This window comes from Taudactylus pleione, unplaced genomic scaffold (genome assembly GCF_031769625.1).
Source record: "Taudactylus pleione unplaced genomic scaffold, aTauple2 ptg000155l, whole genome shotgun sequence".
In the NCBI taxonomy this organism is placed as follows: domain Eukaryota; kingdom Metazoa; phylum Chordata; class Amphibia; order Anura; family Myobatrachidae; genus Taudactylus; species Taudactylus pleione.
Genome location: NW_028284557.1, coordinates 7,565,971 through 7,583,929, shown reverse-complemented (window position 1 = coordinate 7,583,929; position 17,959 = coordinate 7,565,971). Strand labels below are relative to the sequence as shown.

General features: G+C 42.8%; 1 protein-coding gene and 1 non-coding gene across 2 annotated transcripts in view; both read right to left on the bottom strand.

The window, feature by feature from the left end:
* THRA (thyroid hormone receptor alpha) overlaps positions 1–17,959 on the bottom strand; it is a 155,149-nt gene that overhangs the window by 5,681 nt on the left and 131,509 nt on the right. Inside the window, exons 4-6 of the mRNA XM_088474734.1 lie at positions 13,422–13,552; positions 8,875–9,022; positions 8,358–8,563 (exon numbers count right to left, since the gene is read on the bottom strand). Coding sequence (XP_088330860.1) covers positions 8,358–8,563; positions 8,875–9,022; positions 13,422–13,552 — 485 coding nt within the window. The remainder of the gene's footprint in view (positions 1–8,357; positions 8,564–8,874; positions 9,023–13,421; positions 13,553–17,959) is intronic.
* On the bottom strand, positions 4,459–4,530 carry TRNAP-AGG (transfer RNA proline (anticodon AGG)). Its single transcript has one exon. It is a non-coding gene; the product is annotated as a tRNA-Pro (tRNA).

The following is a 17,959-nucleotide window of genomic DNA, read 5'->3' as shown; positions in this document are numbered from 1 at the left end:
TACATGTATTATTGCATTATGAAAAATATCTGCTTATAATATTATATTTTGATATGTGTGTGTCTGCAATACTGCATTCTGATATATGTGTTTGCATACAGTACTACATTCTGAAATACATGTTTCTCTGTAGTACTGCATTGTGATGTTTGCATGTAGTATTTAATTGTGATATATTTGTGTGCATGTAGTATTGAATTGTGATATATATGTGTCTTCATGTAGTACTGTATTGTGACATATATGTGTCTCCATGTAGTATTGAATTGTGATATGTATGTGCCTGCAAGTAGTACTAAATTGTGATATGACTATGTCTGCATGCACTGTAGTGCAAGGTTCAAATCCCGGCAGCAGCAGCCTGACACAGGTGGAAATCCCGAACATAGGAAGGTTAAACTAACCTATTCTACCCCCTTACCCTAACCCTCCCTTAGGGGTGACTAACCCTAACCTCCCCCCCAAGTGCCTAACCCTAATCCCCCCTCTAAGTGCCTAAACCTAACCCCCCCTTCCCCGCCGTCTAAACCTGTCCCCCGGGGGGGTGTCTAGCCCCAACCTCCCCCCCGGGGGTGCCTAACCCTAACCCCCCCTTCCCCTAGCCTGACTCTAACCTCCCGAGGGGGTGCCTAACCCTAAGTCCCCCCCCAGGAGCCCTAAACCCAATCCTCCCCCCACCCCACTCCCCGCGGCTGTAAAATGACAGGCGTAGGTAAAATGACAGGCATCGAGATTCTGTGATGTCAGTGGGGCCGCCCCCAAACGGCAGGCGTTCCGTCGGGAACACCTCCGTTTGGCCAGCTACCCCCCCCCCCAACCCGCCTACCATGCGAGCGCCGAAGCGAGTGATTTCTTGCTCGCTCCGGGGCTCGAGCTTGCGCACTGCCCGGCCATCGAACCTGCTTGCGAGCGGGTCTGAATCAGGCCCAGAGTACTGCAATGTTGTATGTGTGTGTCTGCATTTAGCACTGCAATGTTATATGTGTGTGTCTGCATTTAGCACTGCAATGTTATATGTGTGTCTGCATTTAGTACTGCAATGTTTGTATGTGTGTGTCTGCATTTAGCACTGCAATGTTATATGTGTGTGTCTGCATTTAGCACTGCAATGTTATATGTGTGTCTGCATTTAGCACTGCAATGTTATATGTGTGTCTGCATTTAGCACTGCAATGTTATATGTGTGTCTGCATTTAGCACTGCAATGTTATATGTGTGTCTGCATTTAGCACTGCAATGTTATATGTGTGTCTGCATTTAGCACTGCAATGTTATATGTGTGTGTCTGCATTTAGCACTGCAATGTTATATGTGTGTGTCTGCATTTAGCACTGCAATGTTATATGTGTGTCTGCATTTAGTACTATATGTGTCTGCATTTATATATATATATATATAAACAAATGTCCTGACTGACTCACTGACTCATAATGCCCAGCCCAGGCAAAGGGATGAAAACATCCTCACAGCTGACTCTCCCTGCATGGGATTGATGCCTTCTGAAGAAACCGGGAATTCTTAAGCCCGGAGAAACGCGTTAAGGGATTTCCCATTAATGGAATGGTCTTATGATATATTCTCTATCTGTTTATACACCGTGCCAGTATAGAGATATTTTTTATGCTATTTTGTTTTATTGTTTATATTGCAATACATTTTTGTATTATTAGTGTGGTCTATTGGTTAAACCAGCGCTCCACTCCACCTTTTTCAGTGTTCTATTTAGCAGGTACAGAACCTGCATGTGTGAGCTGCTCTGTTTACTCAAGAGGTTATTCTCTGTTTGTCAGCGCACCTTATTGTATTTTCCACATGTGTCTGCAGTCTGATATATGTATGTCTGCAGTCTTATACGTGTCTGCATGCAGCAATGCAAAGTTATATACGTGTGTCTGCATAAGTACTCCATCTTTCAATTGTGTATGTATGTAGTACTGCATTCCATTCTTATACATTTGAGTCTTTATGTAATGCTGCAATCTTATACGTGTGTGTCTGCATGTAACAGTGCAATCTTATATGTGTGTACCTGCATGTAGTACTAAAATCGTACAGTTGTGTGTCTTCATGTAGTACTGCATTCTGACAGGTATGTGTCTGCATATAAATATGTATTGTGATTTGTGTGCCTGCATGTAGTGATGATACATGTCTGTCTGTAGTACTGCATTCTGATTCATGAGTGTCTGCATGTAGTCCTGCATTCTGATATATGTCTGCATGTCATACTGCACTCTGATTCATGAGTGTCTGCATGTACTCCTGCATTCTGATATATGTCTGCATGTCATACTGCACTCTGAGTCATGAGTGTCTGCTTGTAGTCCTGCATTCTGATATATGTCTGCATGTCATACTGCACTCTGATTCATGAGTGTCTGCATGTAGTCCTGCATTCTGATATATGTCTGCATGTCATACTGCACTCTGATTCATGAGTGTCTGCATGTAGTCCTGCATTCTGATATATGTCTGCATGTCATACTGCACTCAGATTCATGAGTGTCTGCATGTCATACTGCACTCTGATTCATGAGTGTCTGCATGTCATACTGCACTCTGATTCATGAGTGTCTGCATGTAGTCATGCATTCTGATATATGTCTGCATGTCATACTGCACTCTGATTCATGAGTGTCTGCATGTAGTCCTGCATTCTGATATATGTCTGCATGTCATACTGCACTCTGATTCATGAGTGTCTGCATGTAGTCCTGCATTCTGATTCATGAGTGTCTGCATGTCATACTGCACTCTGATTCATGAGTGTCTGCATGTAGTCCTGCATTCTGATATATGTCTGCATGTCATACTGCACTCTGATTCATGAGTGTCTGCATGTAGTCCTGCATTCTGATATATGTCTGCATGTCATACTGCACTCTGATTCATGAGTGTCTGCATGTAGTCCTGCATTCTGATATATGTCTGCATGTCATACTGCACTCTGATTCATGAGTGTCTGCATGTAGTCCTGCATTCTGATTCATGAGTGTCTGCATGTCATACTGCACTCTGATTCATGAGTGTCTGCATGTAGTCCTGCATTCTGATATATGTCTGCATGTCATACTGCACTCTGATTCATGAGTGTCTGCATGTAGTCCTGCATTCTGATATATGTCTGCATGTCATACTGCACTCTGATTCATGAGTGTCTGCATGTCATACTGCACTCTGATTCATGAGTGTCTGCATGTCATACTGCACTCTGATTCATGAGTGTCTGCATGTCATACTGCACTCTGATTCATGAGTGTCTGCATGTCATACTGCACTCTGATTCATGAGTGTCTGCATGTAGTCCTGCATTCTGATATATGTCTGCATGTCATACTGCACTCTGATTCATGAGTGTCTGCATGTAGTCCTGCACTCTGATTCATGAGTGTCTGCATGTCATACTGCACTCTGATTCATGAGTGTCTGCATGACATACTACACTCTGATTCATGAGTGTCTGCATGTAGTCCTGCATTCTGATATATGTCTGCATGTCATACTGCACTCTGATTCATGAGTGTCTGCATGTAGTCCTGCATTCTGATATATGTCTGCATGTCATACTGCACTCTGATTCATGAGTGTCTGCATGTAGTCCTGCATTCTGATATATGTCTGCATGTCATACTGCACTCTGATTCATGAATGTCTGCATGTAGTCCTGCATTCTGATATATGTCTGCATGTCATACTGCAATCTGATTCATGAGTGTCTGCATGTCATACTGCACTCTGATTCATGAGTGTCTGCATGTAGTCCTGCATTCTGATATATGTCTGCATGTCATACTGCAATCTGATTCATAAGTGTCTGCATGTAGTCCTGCATTCTGATATATGTCTGCATGTTATACTGCACTCTGATTCATGAGTGTCTGCATGTAGTCCTGCATTCTGATATATGTCTGCATGTCATACTGCAATCTGATTCATAAGTGTCTGCATGTAGTCCTGCATTCTGATATATGTCTGCATGTCATACTGCACTCTGATTCATGAGTGTCTGCATGTAGTCCTGCATTTTGATTCAAGTGTGTCTGCATGTAGTACTGCACTCTGGGCCTGATTCACTATGGATCACTATTCTACTTATACGCACGCAATGCAGTTGCTAATATCAGCGGTGATATTTAAATGTTTGCTTTCGCATAAGGAAGCCCACTTCTTTATACTCACATCCGTATACCTCTCCAACATAGAGAAACAATCGGTAACATCGAGTAACATCCTTTAGAATGTAAGCTCTTACGAGCAGGGCCCTCTACCCTCTTGTGCTTGTCCTTAATTTACTTTCATCTACTTCTTACTCCCAACTAGGGCACCTAACATGTGGTTGCTTATGTTATGTTGCTTATCTGGGTGTTATGGTCGCTAATGTAGCAATGTATATTATTCTTGTCCTCGTCCTGTATTGTATTGTACTGTAAGTCACCATTTCAAAGAATCTGAAAATTTAGGCTCATCCGGGATTTGAACCCGGGACCTCTCGCACCCTAAGCGAGAATCATACCCCTAGACCAACGAGCCACCTGAAGAATTTCTTTGGATTTTTCAATTGATTTTTAGAAAATAGCTTTTTGTTTTTAAAACACCATATACATTTATGTAAAAATGAATTTGTAGAATAAATAAAATATTTCCTTATGGTCCAGTAGATAGTTTTCTAAGGTATGCATATAGGAAAAGTGCAGGGACAAGATTTGTGAGTGCCTACAGAGTTTGGGCTTCTCTCAACCTATTTGTTTATGTATTTTTTAAGGCGCTGCGGAACACTTGTGGCGCCATATAAATAAATGATAATAATAATAACATCAGACAATTAATGAAGCCCAGACCTTACTCAGGAATTGCTTACTTCAGCGCATGCTATGAGGCCTCAGATGGCCTCTGGTATCGCAGTGGCTAATTTATGCACGCCCTTGCAACGCCGTTGAAATGCACTGGCATGCCCGGTTCACCCGACTAAACAAATGGCACTTCCTGGCTGTCACTCTGCCATGGGTCTGCGAATCCTCTGAGCTCACAGTCCCAAACGGAGTGGCTAGTTCGCGCACTGCGATGCACAGCATGAGCGTACTGCAACAATCGACCAATTGTGTCCGTATAAACAACTGCGTTCCTTGCTGAATCAGGCCCTCTGATATATGTCTGCATGTAGTAAAATAGTACTGCATCCTGATGCTTCAGTCAATCAGTGCAATATATTACTAATTTCTGCAGTTCATCTTTCTACATCCTTAATTCAACAGTACACTAAAGAATTTGTCTAGATGTGTGCTTTGGCTTTTCAACTTACATTTACTGAGTTCTACTATTGACATAATGCATATACAGTGTTGCATTTGGGTATTTGTTCTAGACCTTGCACCTACACAGCACTAAATAATCAAATTAATACACAACTGTATTCATTTTTCTGTATATCGCCAAAGAGTACAGGACGTCTCTAATATATATATATATATATATATATATATATATATATATAATATATAGTCAGTGCATAAAATGAACATTTACCATGCAATAAAACTAGTAATGCCATGCTGAGAGATTTACTAAAATACCTAGCCGAGTGCACAAATATGTGGCGTGATTCTGAGTCTGACGCAAAGTGGTTGTATTTACAGGGAGCTGCGGAAACCAGATTTGCCGCCTTACGCTAATGCGAGCATTCAATAACTACTTCAAGTGGGAAGCAGCAGTGCCCACAGCATATCTGTCCACAGCCGCAACCATCATCATTAGTATCAGCACTTGCACTTGCCCTAGGCTGGGTGCAGGAGATCCCTTCAATGTACGTGTGACTCAGAATGGCACAGAAGTATAGCTACACAGCTGGCACTGTCACAAGGTAGATCTCATGTGCTAACACAATGTTGTAATCCTGCTGCCGCCCAGAAACACCCATTTCACACAAAGAGATCTGGGCAACATCTGTTTGACTCAGAATCGCCCAGAGATACGCAAAATAGCATAAACTAGCTTCTGCGCATGCTATTTGTGGCCATATAAGGAGCTGCATCCAACTCAGAATCATGCCTAGAATGTGCAGCAGACTGTACAGAGTTGGTGCCATGTACACTGGGGGTTGTTTACTTGTGTGCAAGGCATGCCCCTACTAACAGTCCCCTCTGGAATGCCTCCTGTTCTGTAGGTTTTATACTCTCTGCATTGTACCCTTCCCTTTCATCTGTATTTCCTTTCTGTGTACCCTCCTTTATCAATATATATTATAAAAATAATAACACAAAAAGGAAAGTATAGAAATTGGGGCTGATTCTGAGTTGGGAACAAAACAAAAAAGGGGTAATGTTAAACTCTGGTAAAACCATGCTTCACTACAGATGGGGCAGATGTAAAGTGTGGAGAGAGATTAAGATTTGGGAGGGCCGAGTCCTAGCTTAGATCTAACCTATACATGCCTACTCTCCAGAAATGGCCATCAGCCTCCCGAAAATCTCGTGTCGCTCCCGGTCCCCTGGAGGAAGGGACAAGTCTCCCGGCCGGTGCCACCCGCCTGCACTCCCTGCCGGCGTCCGCTCCCACCTTGTATAAGCGGCCTATCCTGGGGAAGATGATGATGCGATTTGCATTGAATCACATCATAGTGACCCCGCCCCAGCTACACAATGCCGGTAATCTCGCCATTGTGTAGCGGGGGCGGGGCTGCGATGACGTGATTGCGCGGTCACGCCCTCAAAACTGCATCACATCTCCCCCCCCCAATCCCATCACCCCCTCCCTCCGCTGTGCCGAGCTGGGTGCCTTCTTCCGGAAGAGGCAGCCAGATTGACGGCAAGCCTGATCTAACTTGCAGAGTAAAAATAAAGCTGTCCAGCAGTTGTGGACTCCATGCAAATTCAGCCAGTATTTAAATGTTTAGCACCACTTGCATTCCAACATGGTTTGTCCAGGTGCAAAGTTATTACTTTTTTTTGCTTTGTTCCCAACTCAGAATCAGCCCCAAAGGCAAAATATGATAGCTTAATATAAGTACCCATTCAATTATACCATCTATCTTTTTCTGATTGCTATGGGTAAAACCACCAATTTATAATTGCACTAGTTTTTATAAATACTCCTCTACCTCCAGTAAATTCACTTGTGCAAGAGCAGCAACAACTGTGTGATCCTAAACAAATGCAAGAACTACAACTCCCATGATCCCATGGTACTACAGGATGTCCACCGTGTGGTGACCTGTACATCCTTGACTCCTTGTACACTGGTCATTAGACTGTGCTTTGCCAGTGGGTGGGTTAACAGATGCCGTTTGCTCTCTATGAGAGGTCACAGCCTCTCCATCTGCACAGGATGTTTGCTTAAGGAAATCAGAGATTCCAGACTGTATCCTGCCATGCACATAGATCAAAATCTGTGCTTCACTGTGCCTCGCTATAATATCAAGCATCAATGTTTCCTCTAAATTGGGTTCTATGGCAAATAAATAGTTAATTCTAGGAGCCTATGAAAAGTACACAGGTTTCGGTCACATTCAGCAACAGACATCCAAAACAACTAAGCAACATGATTACTTCATACAATACTATGGCCTGTTTCAGAGTACTTTGCTTGGATAGAGTCCTTTCCGGGATTATTACAGAAGGGAAAGGCCAAGGATATGGGGCAATACCCTTGGATGTGAGAAAGATGCATTGCTGTCTCTAATGACTTGGCTTCCAGTCAGGCCACACATAAGGCATACTGACTCTCCACAACGAATGTTGGGTGACCACTTAAATTATATTGGCCCGATTTGTCATTTCTGGGCAAATCGCAATGTCAAAGTGTGCATGCACGATTTCTGCGCTCCTGCGGTCGCATGTGATATCTTCTGGTTGGCCATGCTGCATGGTCAATCAGAAGATATCGTGTATGACGCCATGCTGTCGAATGCAGCATGGTATCCTACATCGCACCGTCGCCCACTGCATCGTGAGTGTATGCACTTGCTGATGCAGGGTCCCGTCGCCCATTGGATCGGCCGGCTACACATCATTCTGATGTGTAGCCGGGGCTGCACTACTTTGACACACCAACAAGCTTTAAAGTAGTAAAGGCATTATGGAGAGAGATATTTTTACGGTCTAATGTAACTTTCATGTTGATAAATGTATTAATTCAATTGCCAATACCCGACAATTCACTTGGACCCTTTGACATCACTTCAACATAAGGCATCTAATCAGTTGCATCAATTAGTTGGAAGAGAATGAAGACACCAAAGAACAATATAAAAGGCACCAGAAGACAGTCTTTTAAAGCTGAAGATCTTCTGAATGTATTGTTGACAGATAAGAAAAGAGCGCGTCAGTGACTAATTCTTCTACATCCTAGGCATTAGGCCTCACCAAGAACTTCCTGCGCTGTTTCCAGTGGCTGCCCTGTGCGTTGGTGCTTCGGTGAGCTTCTGTCACGATGCGGATCAGCTCCCACTCCTCGCTGCTTGGCTCAGGACGCTGCTGCAGAGTCTTGATCATCTCCTCCTTTCGCCGCCGTTCCCGATTCTCCTCAATCAGCTTCCGCTTGGCTACCCGCTTGGAATCATCCAGGACAACTACAGGGAACGGTAGAGGGAAGTGAATAGTGAACAAAATGGCAACAATAAGAGTAAGAGTGCTTGTGTTGTTACATATAATTATATACATAGTAGGACATATGTTGACAAATATGAGAAATGGGCTAAATTGCAACAGTAATGTGTTTCTTCTGAATAACAAAACATGGAAACTAGTCTCTTTAGTATACTATAGTATTCACAGTCAAAAGGTCAGTGACGCATTTCTCAAATATTCATTTTTCTTTCTCCCTGTGGCTTCTATCTCCTGTGCAATCTACTGTTACTGTAATGATTATAATCATACTTACGGTCCATTGCCATGCCCACAGCAATACATTTCTTAAAGCGGCAGAGCTGACACTGATTCCGGGTGATCTTATCAATGATACAGCAGCCATCGTACTTGCAGGAATAGGAGGGATGCAGGTTCTTCTGAATGGTTCGTCGAAAGAAACCCTGCAGAATAAGGTAGACAGTCAAGTTCAATCTTAATTGTGTCACTCAAATACCATCTCAACAATTAAATCTGCCCTCACCCCACTTTGGATGTAGCATTATTTTTCATCATTCAGATTACCTATATTTGCTGACTTGTACAATCCCTCCACAGCTTTTAATAAAAATGTATTGATTTATATTTCTACTTTTATCATGATGTATTTATATTATCAGACAGTCTTGTTAATTTTCATTACCCACAGGTATAGACCACGTTCTATACAATTTTATGCTTATAAAAATGCAACAGAAATGCTTTGTCTGATGGGTGTAAATGCATGTCTAAAAAACTCATTAATGGGGGTATTCAATTAGTGAAGATGCCCACACCCTCCAACCCCAACATCTGACATTTTTCTCGCATTCCACAGAGGTGAGCAAGATAGTCTGCGATGTAGGGGTACTGTAATTATTAGTGATGTGCAGAGCCGCACATTGCCGGTATTTATATAACCTCCTAAGAATCAAGAAAGAGCAATAATGTATTTAATTAAAGTTCACAATAGCACTCACAATGCAGTAAGTTAAAGTCATTTGAAGATGGAAATCCCATTAAAGCTCCACAATGCTTCCACAAACTCCAACCTTGTTCCACAGTGAAATCTCTGCTTGTAATTCTGTATTATCACACATGCAATATCCTTAAAGGTCACGTGTCACCTTGAATTAACTTTTGCAATTCAATTAAATATTAAAAAAAAAATAATAATAATAAAAAAAAAATCATCCACACAGCTAACATAATTTCTCCCAGCGGTTGTTACTATTTTGGTAATTTACATTTTGTTTTTATCTATTTCCTGCTGGCATTTCCTGCTTAATTCTAGAGGCATCTGCATGGCAATAATAATGAACAGAGAGCAGCATTCTATTACATTGTAAAAAGAAAGATGGCCACTGCTACTGTACACTGTAGCTTGGGAGAAGGAATAGCTAAGCGGTTGTGGGTGCTGGCCATAAAACAATGACAGAGTAAAGGTCATTTACAAAGTGCTTCTGATGCCCAATGTAAAACACCTTGCTTTTGCCCTGGTAAGCCTAGTTGTTTCTTCCAAGCCACATCATGGTGCTCGCCTTCCCCACCACTCCCAGGAATTGCCTCTCCAACCTAGAAGAGTTCTTAGGTAAGCAGAGAGCTGGACAAATGTGAAGAGGGGCACTGCAAATCTGTAACTGTCACACTGAATTTCAGCTTCTACTACTTTATAACTACACTTTAACCTTTTTTTATGATATAGGGCTCTATTTATTAACATTATTTTTACTAAAATAAAGTGAAAAAGGGTGTTTTCACACCCGTTTCACATTATTTTAGTATCACCTGTAGTTATTACAGGGCAATTGGAGAAGAATTAGTATAATTCTACTCCAACCCCTAGTATCACTTATTTTTAGTAAAGCAGATCGCATTTCCCATAATTGTAATGGGAAATGTGATCCGACCATAGTTACTAAAAATAAATTGTAAAAAAATACCGGGGGAAGCCCTGTGATAATAACGCCACCTGGAGGTGGCGTTATCCAGGGTCTCCCCCGGTTACCGGGCTCCCACTCTGCTCTAACGGGCAGAGCAGAGGCGGGAGCTGGTACCAGTAATCAGCTATGTGGTCTAAACAGACCGCAAGCTGATTGCTGTAAAAAAAAGAAAAAAAAATTGAAACATTTTTTTTTTTACTTACCTGAATCCAGGGACCGGTGATCGGGCCTCCGGTGATGGCTCCTCTCCGGTCAGCTGGTCTCCCATAGTGCACTGCGGCCCAGTCATCAGGTTATCGGGTCACAGTGCAGTATGGGAGATCACCTGATCGGGAAGCCCGGAGAAGATCACCGGAGGTCAGGAGGATGCAGGTAAGTGTAATGAAGGGGGGGGGGGTCGCGGGGGTCCGCGATTGCGGGGGGCGGGGCTTAGCGTCGGTGGGGGTAGCAGCGACGGTGGGTCGGCGCATGCGCGGGCTCTTAGTCGCGGTATTTTTTCCGAAAATACCTCGACTAGAGTGCGGATGGGATCCGCAGAGACAGAGCTTTATCGCAAGCTCTGTCCCTGCAAGGGATTTATAGTAAATCCCTGTGATATTGCCTGAATTCGCAATGCGAATTCACTCGGTAATATCACACTACAATCCGCATTCAATATGCGGATTGTAGTAAATAAAGCCCTTAGCCTTATTGATGGCTTAGATTAATTATGACTTATCAGCACTGTACTTATTGAATGTAGCTATTGTGAGTGTGACTTATTTTTTGTTACACTGAAAAGTGCATCTCGGACAAAGTGTAACATGGTGGTGCAAAACATTTCCAATTAAAAACATGTAAAAGACCCAAAGACTGCCAACTAAGGACCTGATTCCGACCCGGTCGCTCTGACAGAGCGCTCGCTCTGGATCAGGGCCGGGTTTTTTTTTTTTTAGAACGGCCTCCTGGCCGCTCGCATAGCTGTGGGTGACCACCCACAGCTACAACGAGTGGCCATGATGATGGTCGCCATCGCGACCATCGGGCTTGCGACGAGACCCTTGTGGTAGGGTCTCGTGGCCGCAAGCCCCAGAGAGATTTCGGCTCTAATAGAGCCGGAATCTCTCCACTGATATCACTCGTGATGTCAGTGGGGCCGCCCTCAAACGACAGGGGTTCTCATGGGAACGCCTCCATATGGGCAGCCACCCCCCGGGCCTGCCCACCAAAGGGGGCGAGCTGTCACTCAACATCGACAGCTCGTCCCCTTTGTTGCGAGACCCGGAGCGACGGAGTGCCCGTCGCTAACCGGGTCTCGCGCATGCGTACAACGGAGCCGTCTCCGTCGTGCACATGCGCTGTGGGCCACCATAGACCCGGTTGCGAGCGCTCAGTGCTTGCGACCGGGTCTGAATCTGGCCCATAGACCTAATGCAAAATAAAGGAGTGACGTATCATTACAGATCTGCAAAACAAAATCTCTTTTTTGCACTGCTCCACAATATGAGGCGTATTGGTGCATCTAGGGCCTGATTCAGAGATGGATGCAATGCCAATATATATGCAGTAAAGCGATTACCGGCAAACTGCACATGTGTCTAAGTTGCACTGCGCATGCGTCAAGGCATCTTGCCGTAGTCACTCACAGCGATTTTTTACTCATAGTGTAATTAGGGAGAGTTTGTGGGAGGTAACAGGCAGTGGCGGCAAAGAACGCAGGCGTATCATGGCAGTTTTTCGGTTACTGTCACAACCTGTGTCTGCGATTCCGTACACAGTGAAAGTGGCTCCGGCGTCTTAGTACACACGGCCATTTTGCATGACCATAGGGCTACTCAGAAGACCGATAATCAAATGATCTGCGACCGATGCTGCGTGTTTGTACGTAGATACTTGGATTTGCAATGCCGCAGGTGGGCATCTCAATACATTCCTCGGCGTCTGACATTTGCATATTTTCGCACAGCAGCTGCGTACGAGATCACAGCTGCCATGGCATTAGTGTACATCTCTGAATCAGGTCCCTAATCCGTCCTTCACACAGAACAGCTTAAGTGTACCCAACTCCTTCCCTCTACCTGCGCAAACTTCTAAATGTGCAAATGAGGCCGTCTTGCTCTGTAAATCTAAGGGGTCTATTTTGTAAGCTGTGTTAGAAGACAAACTGAACGGTGATAAGGTACCAGCCAATCAGCTCCTAATTGCCATATCACAGGCTGTGTTTGAAAAATGGCAGTTAGGAGCAGATACCTTATCACCGTTCACTTTATCTCCTAACACAGCTTAGTAAATAGACCCCAAAGTGCCTTGCCAAAATCTAAGCGCACATATGTAAAAGAAGGTGGCCGGCAGGTCCAGTTTTGCACTGCTGAACAGCCGTTCTGCATCTTGTAAATGACCTCCAGAAACTTGTTGGAGACCCAGGCTCCAAAAATAAATTGTAAGCTTGACTAGGCTGGGAAAATCTGCAACTGCAATACTCTGTGTGAAAATAATGAAATGCACTATAAAAAATTAATAAACAATTGGCTTTCAAGAGAAGATAGAAAAGGTAATTACTTTGATCACACCCTTATCTTAGCTAGTTGGTATTTTATATTTTACAAACATCAATGTAGATTCCTGTGAAGTCATTAGATCCACATAAGTTATTTATTTTCTCACTATGGCATCGTAGCTCATAGAGGCATTTTACTTATTGGGGCTATGCGGTTGTGATATGTGGCTTCACACATCCCCAACAGGTAGGCCAACATCACATATTTTTCTGCTCACGACCATTGCTACTGATTAAATTGACCCCATAGACTATTTCCCTGGTAATCGCCAAATGGGAATTTTCTTTATACATCAAGGTGTCAGTCATGAAAATACAGCAGTGAGCCAACAGTATCTCACTCACCTTACAGCCCTCGCAGGTGATACATCGGTAGTGGTACCCTGTGGCCTTATCGCTGCACACGACACACGGCTCATCTTTGTCCAGGTAGCTAGGGATGTACCCTGCAGAGAGCAGAGATACCGAGCTGTCACCTGTGTCGCCGGGTGAGAGGAGGGGACAATCTTATTCAAGCCATTGACATATAATCAGACTGTGTGGGTTACGGACAGGCTGAATGTCCAACAGCTACTTTCAAGCTCTAACACCATTCAGACATAGTTAGCCATAAAAAAAACAAACCCATCAATAACATAATAACATAGTAAGTAAATTAACCACACAATGTGTTAAAAACTAGGATAAGCTAACAAACATGCAAAACACAAAGAGATACTAAAGGGGCACATCCACTAGCAGACTGTGAAAAGACTGCACGGTTACGACATTGTAATCGTGCAGTTGTTTTACAGTCTGTGCTGTGCCTACACTGAGCGATCAGTCATTCAGTGCGGGCACCCTCCCTCATCCCGGAACATGGGCAATCTGTCGTTATTGGCAGATTGACCAGCATGTTCAGGCGATGATAGATGTCAAAAACAACCAGCGGGAGCGCGCATTGCTGGTCGTTTTCGACAATTTCAAGGCGGATTTCTGAACGAGTAATGAACGATAATGATATAGTTCAATCGCTCATTTTAATCGGGTAGTGGATACCCCGCCTTTAGACAATCTGATACATATGCAGAATACATAGCCAGGGAAATAAATGCAACAGAAGAACACAAGAAAGCCTGTTCATTGTGCTGTAAGTAATTATTGAGTGTCTCTCCCTTCTGAATATCTCTCTCTCTTGCCATTTCGGAAGCAATTATGTTTTATAACTCTGAGATCCTGTCTGGACAGTGCAGAGATGGTAGCAGGGTGAAAGGGGTGAAAGAGTCTGTTTCTTCTATGAAGGGGTAAGAATGTGGGAGTGATGCTTAACAGTGGCATTACAAGATATATTATGATTATAGTATAATAAAGGAAACAAAGAGAACACTATAGGCAATACACCAAATAAATGTATGTTGGGCAAATGTGTCAAGGAACACCTAACTGTTGTACTTTCACAGGAGGCAAGACAAGTATGTACTGTTCCTACATAAATTATATATATAAAACTATATCAATACCTGACAAATGTCTTGATTTTCATGGGACAGTCTCGATTCCAGTGGCCATCAAAAAGTGATATCACTAGTTCCTAGACTAGACTGCATTCTCATGCACTAATAGTTGCATCCAATGAGTGAACAGAACAGCGGCAATATAAGCATTAGGATGAGTGATAAGATAGGAACTCATTTTCTACGTAATATGTATCAAAAATGTAAATTGGGTGCCATTTTCAGGATAAGGGTAATCAGAAATAAAAGATTAGAAACCCTGTTCAGTCCCAACCAATTAGTGTTCATAGGATGTTGTATATTTACATTTTTACTAATTGGTATTTTGTTTTTGTACTAATGAAGAATTATTTTATTAATTTTTAACTTGAGTTTTGGCAACCATGATAGGAAAAGTGTATACTGGATGGAGGCAGTTATAGGAATGAACCAGAAAATAGCAGGCAATGTAAATTACAAGGAATAAAAGCAGCTTTATGAGGGCCTTATTCATACTAGTGACTGTTATAGGGAAAGGGTACTTGGATTAGCGGGTATTATAACATGCCACACAAAACTGTCAGGAAAGGGGAATTAGGCAAAAACTAACCATGCCCCTGATCCAACGAACCACGTTCACATTTTACAGAGGCCAAACAAATAAGGAAGCTCAACACCTTTCAGCCACCAGGAAATGTAGACTGTTGCTTGAAAATTGGAAGTATTGGTAGGTATGAAATAAATAAAACCTATATTTAAAAGTGTTATATAGATATATGGCATAAAAAGCAAGGCAGGCTATATAAGAAATGACAGTAGTAATGATAACAATGATATACATGGAGCAGAAAAAGCTATAGTTTATAAGAAGTGCCATAGGAAGTTTATATTGAAAAGCTTCATGCAGGTCAAGAGTTGTTCATAAGGAATAATAAGATTTCTAGGGCTAGATTTACTAAGAGGTTTGCTGACGATTCTTGCCAGGATTTAGACCAGAATTTAAAATGGTAGTAGTAGTAGTAATACAAAACCAGGCATGTTTTGCACTTACTATTGGTGCCATTTTAAATTTCGGGTGAAATCCACCATTTAGTAAATCTAGTCCCTATAGTGTTACCTATAGAAATGTAAGTAGAATAGGTAAAATGAATATGAAACATAAGAGTTATAAAGTTAATTATATGTAGGGTTTGTCTAGATTTGTCTCTAAAAGTCACCCCCTGTTTTCTATTTGATTATGAATACATTTAAACAACTACAGGAATCCATTCGTGGAAAATGCTATTAAACTTCAGCTTCCATAAATTTCTAAGAAATATAATAGGGTCTGTTTTAAAGATTGTCACTAGTAAAAACTGGGAAGCTGCTCTGGGAACATATTGGAGCCCTTGTTATCTGGTGCAGTATGAATTAGGAGGGAGTAGAGGGGGATGGTTATATGGAGAGTTAGTAAGATACAACAGAGTGGGTAATAGGAATTATATTGAGATTCCTTTAGAGTTAAACAAATATTGTTTTGCGTAATATACATATTTTTAAACTGCACATACACACCAAAAATGCAGTGTTTGTAGACTTATGCCGCTTACACCTTGTGGCAAAAACAGGGTCATACTTCGGAAGACAGGGCCGCAACTAGGGGGGTACGGATGGCAGCAGGTGTGGATTTGATGTCGCACACCGGCACCTGCAGCCAGCCACCTGCAGCCCTTGAGAGACACAGCACCCTTTGCCGTCATTCAAATGGGGCTGGTTGTGGCGCTGGTCGCGAGCCATTTGGAGCATGCGGACCGGCAGCCAATCAGCAGCAGCTGCTGGTCGGCGAGCTCCAATTGGCTGGCGACCGGCGCCGCAAGCAGCCAGCCACCTGCAGTCCTTCTCTCAAGGAAGGACTGCAGGTGGCTGGCTGCGGGGCGGGTGTGCGGCTTCAAACTCACACCTGCTGGGCTGCTTTGGGAGGAAGGGGATAAGGTGAGAGGCTGTGGTGTGGGGGGCCAGAGTGGTGTAAGGGGCATTACTTTTTTTGCCATAATGGAGTGAGGAGCATTACTCTGCGTGCCATAATGGTGTGATGGGCATTACTGTGTGCGCCATAATGGTGTGAGGGGCATTACTGTGTGCGCCATAATGGTGTGAGGGGCATTACTGTGTGTACCATAATGGTGTGAAGGGCTTTACTGTGTGTGCCATAATGGTGTGAGGGGCAATACTGTGTGTGGTATAATGGTGTAAGGGGCAACACTGTACATGGCATAATGGGGGGTATCAAATTACTGCCTTGCCCCGTGTGACAAAACTCCTAGTTCCGGCCATGGAGGAGGGAAAGCATAAATTGAGTATAGGAATTGTGAAAAAGCATGGAATCATAAGTGTAACATAAATAAACCGTGACACTTCCCAGATACAGCTTTCTAGTTAGTGCAGATCTTACTAGAAAGCTGGTGTAAAGATATGCATAATGACTTATTAAAATGTATTTATATTGCGCCAGCATATTCTTATTCCGTTGCGCTTTACAATGACCCCTTCAGTTGATAGTTCTTCATTAGCACGGTAGCTATATTATATCAAGTTGTGGCCATCTATTTGTGCTACTTATTTGTAATTTCAGTTTGGACTACTGCAGGAAAAAAGATAGCCATTGGACTTTTAACCCCTACGCTGCTGAGGGTTTTCTCACCCTTGTGCTGAGGCTATATTTCGACATTAGGGTTCGTCACGTTCCAACATCAATATCACTGATATTTTTATGTGGTACCCACAAAGAAAATGTCATTAGTCATTTTACTCATTCTGACATGTCAAAATTGTTTTAACCCACATGGCCAATAATATGTTTAATTATTGAAATTTCAAGAGAGGGAGCCAAAAGTAAACATAATTTTTTTTCTGTCTTATAAACACAACAAATATATTGTGGTTCTTATTTTGCCAATAATCCACCTTTCCAGAATAGTGAAAATCCGGATTCTATGTGTATGTTTTGACAAAAAAAATCTGCACTTAAAATGAAAATGCATGGTAGCCCAACAAGCCCACTATTTTATACATTAGACGACCTACCGCATTAAATGAGGGATCACTTTTTTTATTTGACTCAAGATGGGCAGATATGGGCTTTAGATCCCACCCCCCCCCAACAGTGGAAAATGAGATTTATTGTGTACTGTTTCAGTTATGGTTCACCAGACGATAACTACTTAAGGGGCACATTGATGAGACTCCCCTCTTTCAAGACAGGGTGCCTCCATGTGTGTGAGGGCCAGTATTGGGGAGATGGGGTACAATGTGCCCTTCCCCGTCTATGACAAATTCTTTTTTTTCTGTAGCGCTGGGCGATATTGTCTGGTGATCACAATTCGTACACAGATGCGGTGAATAGTGGGACGCCCACTAGCAGCATTTTGCGAT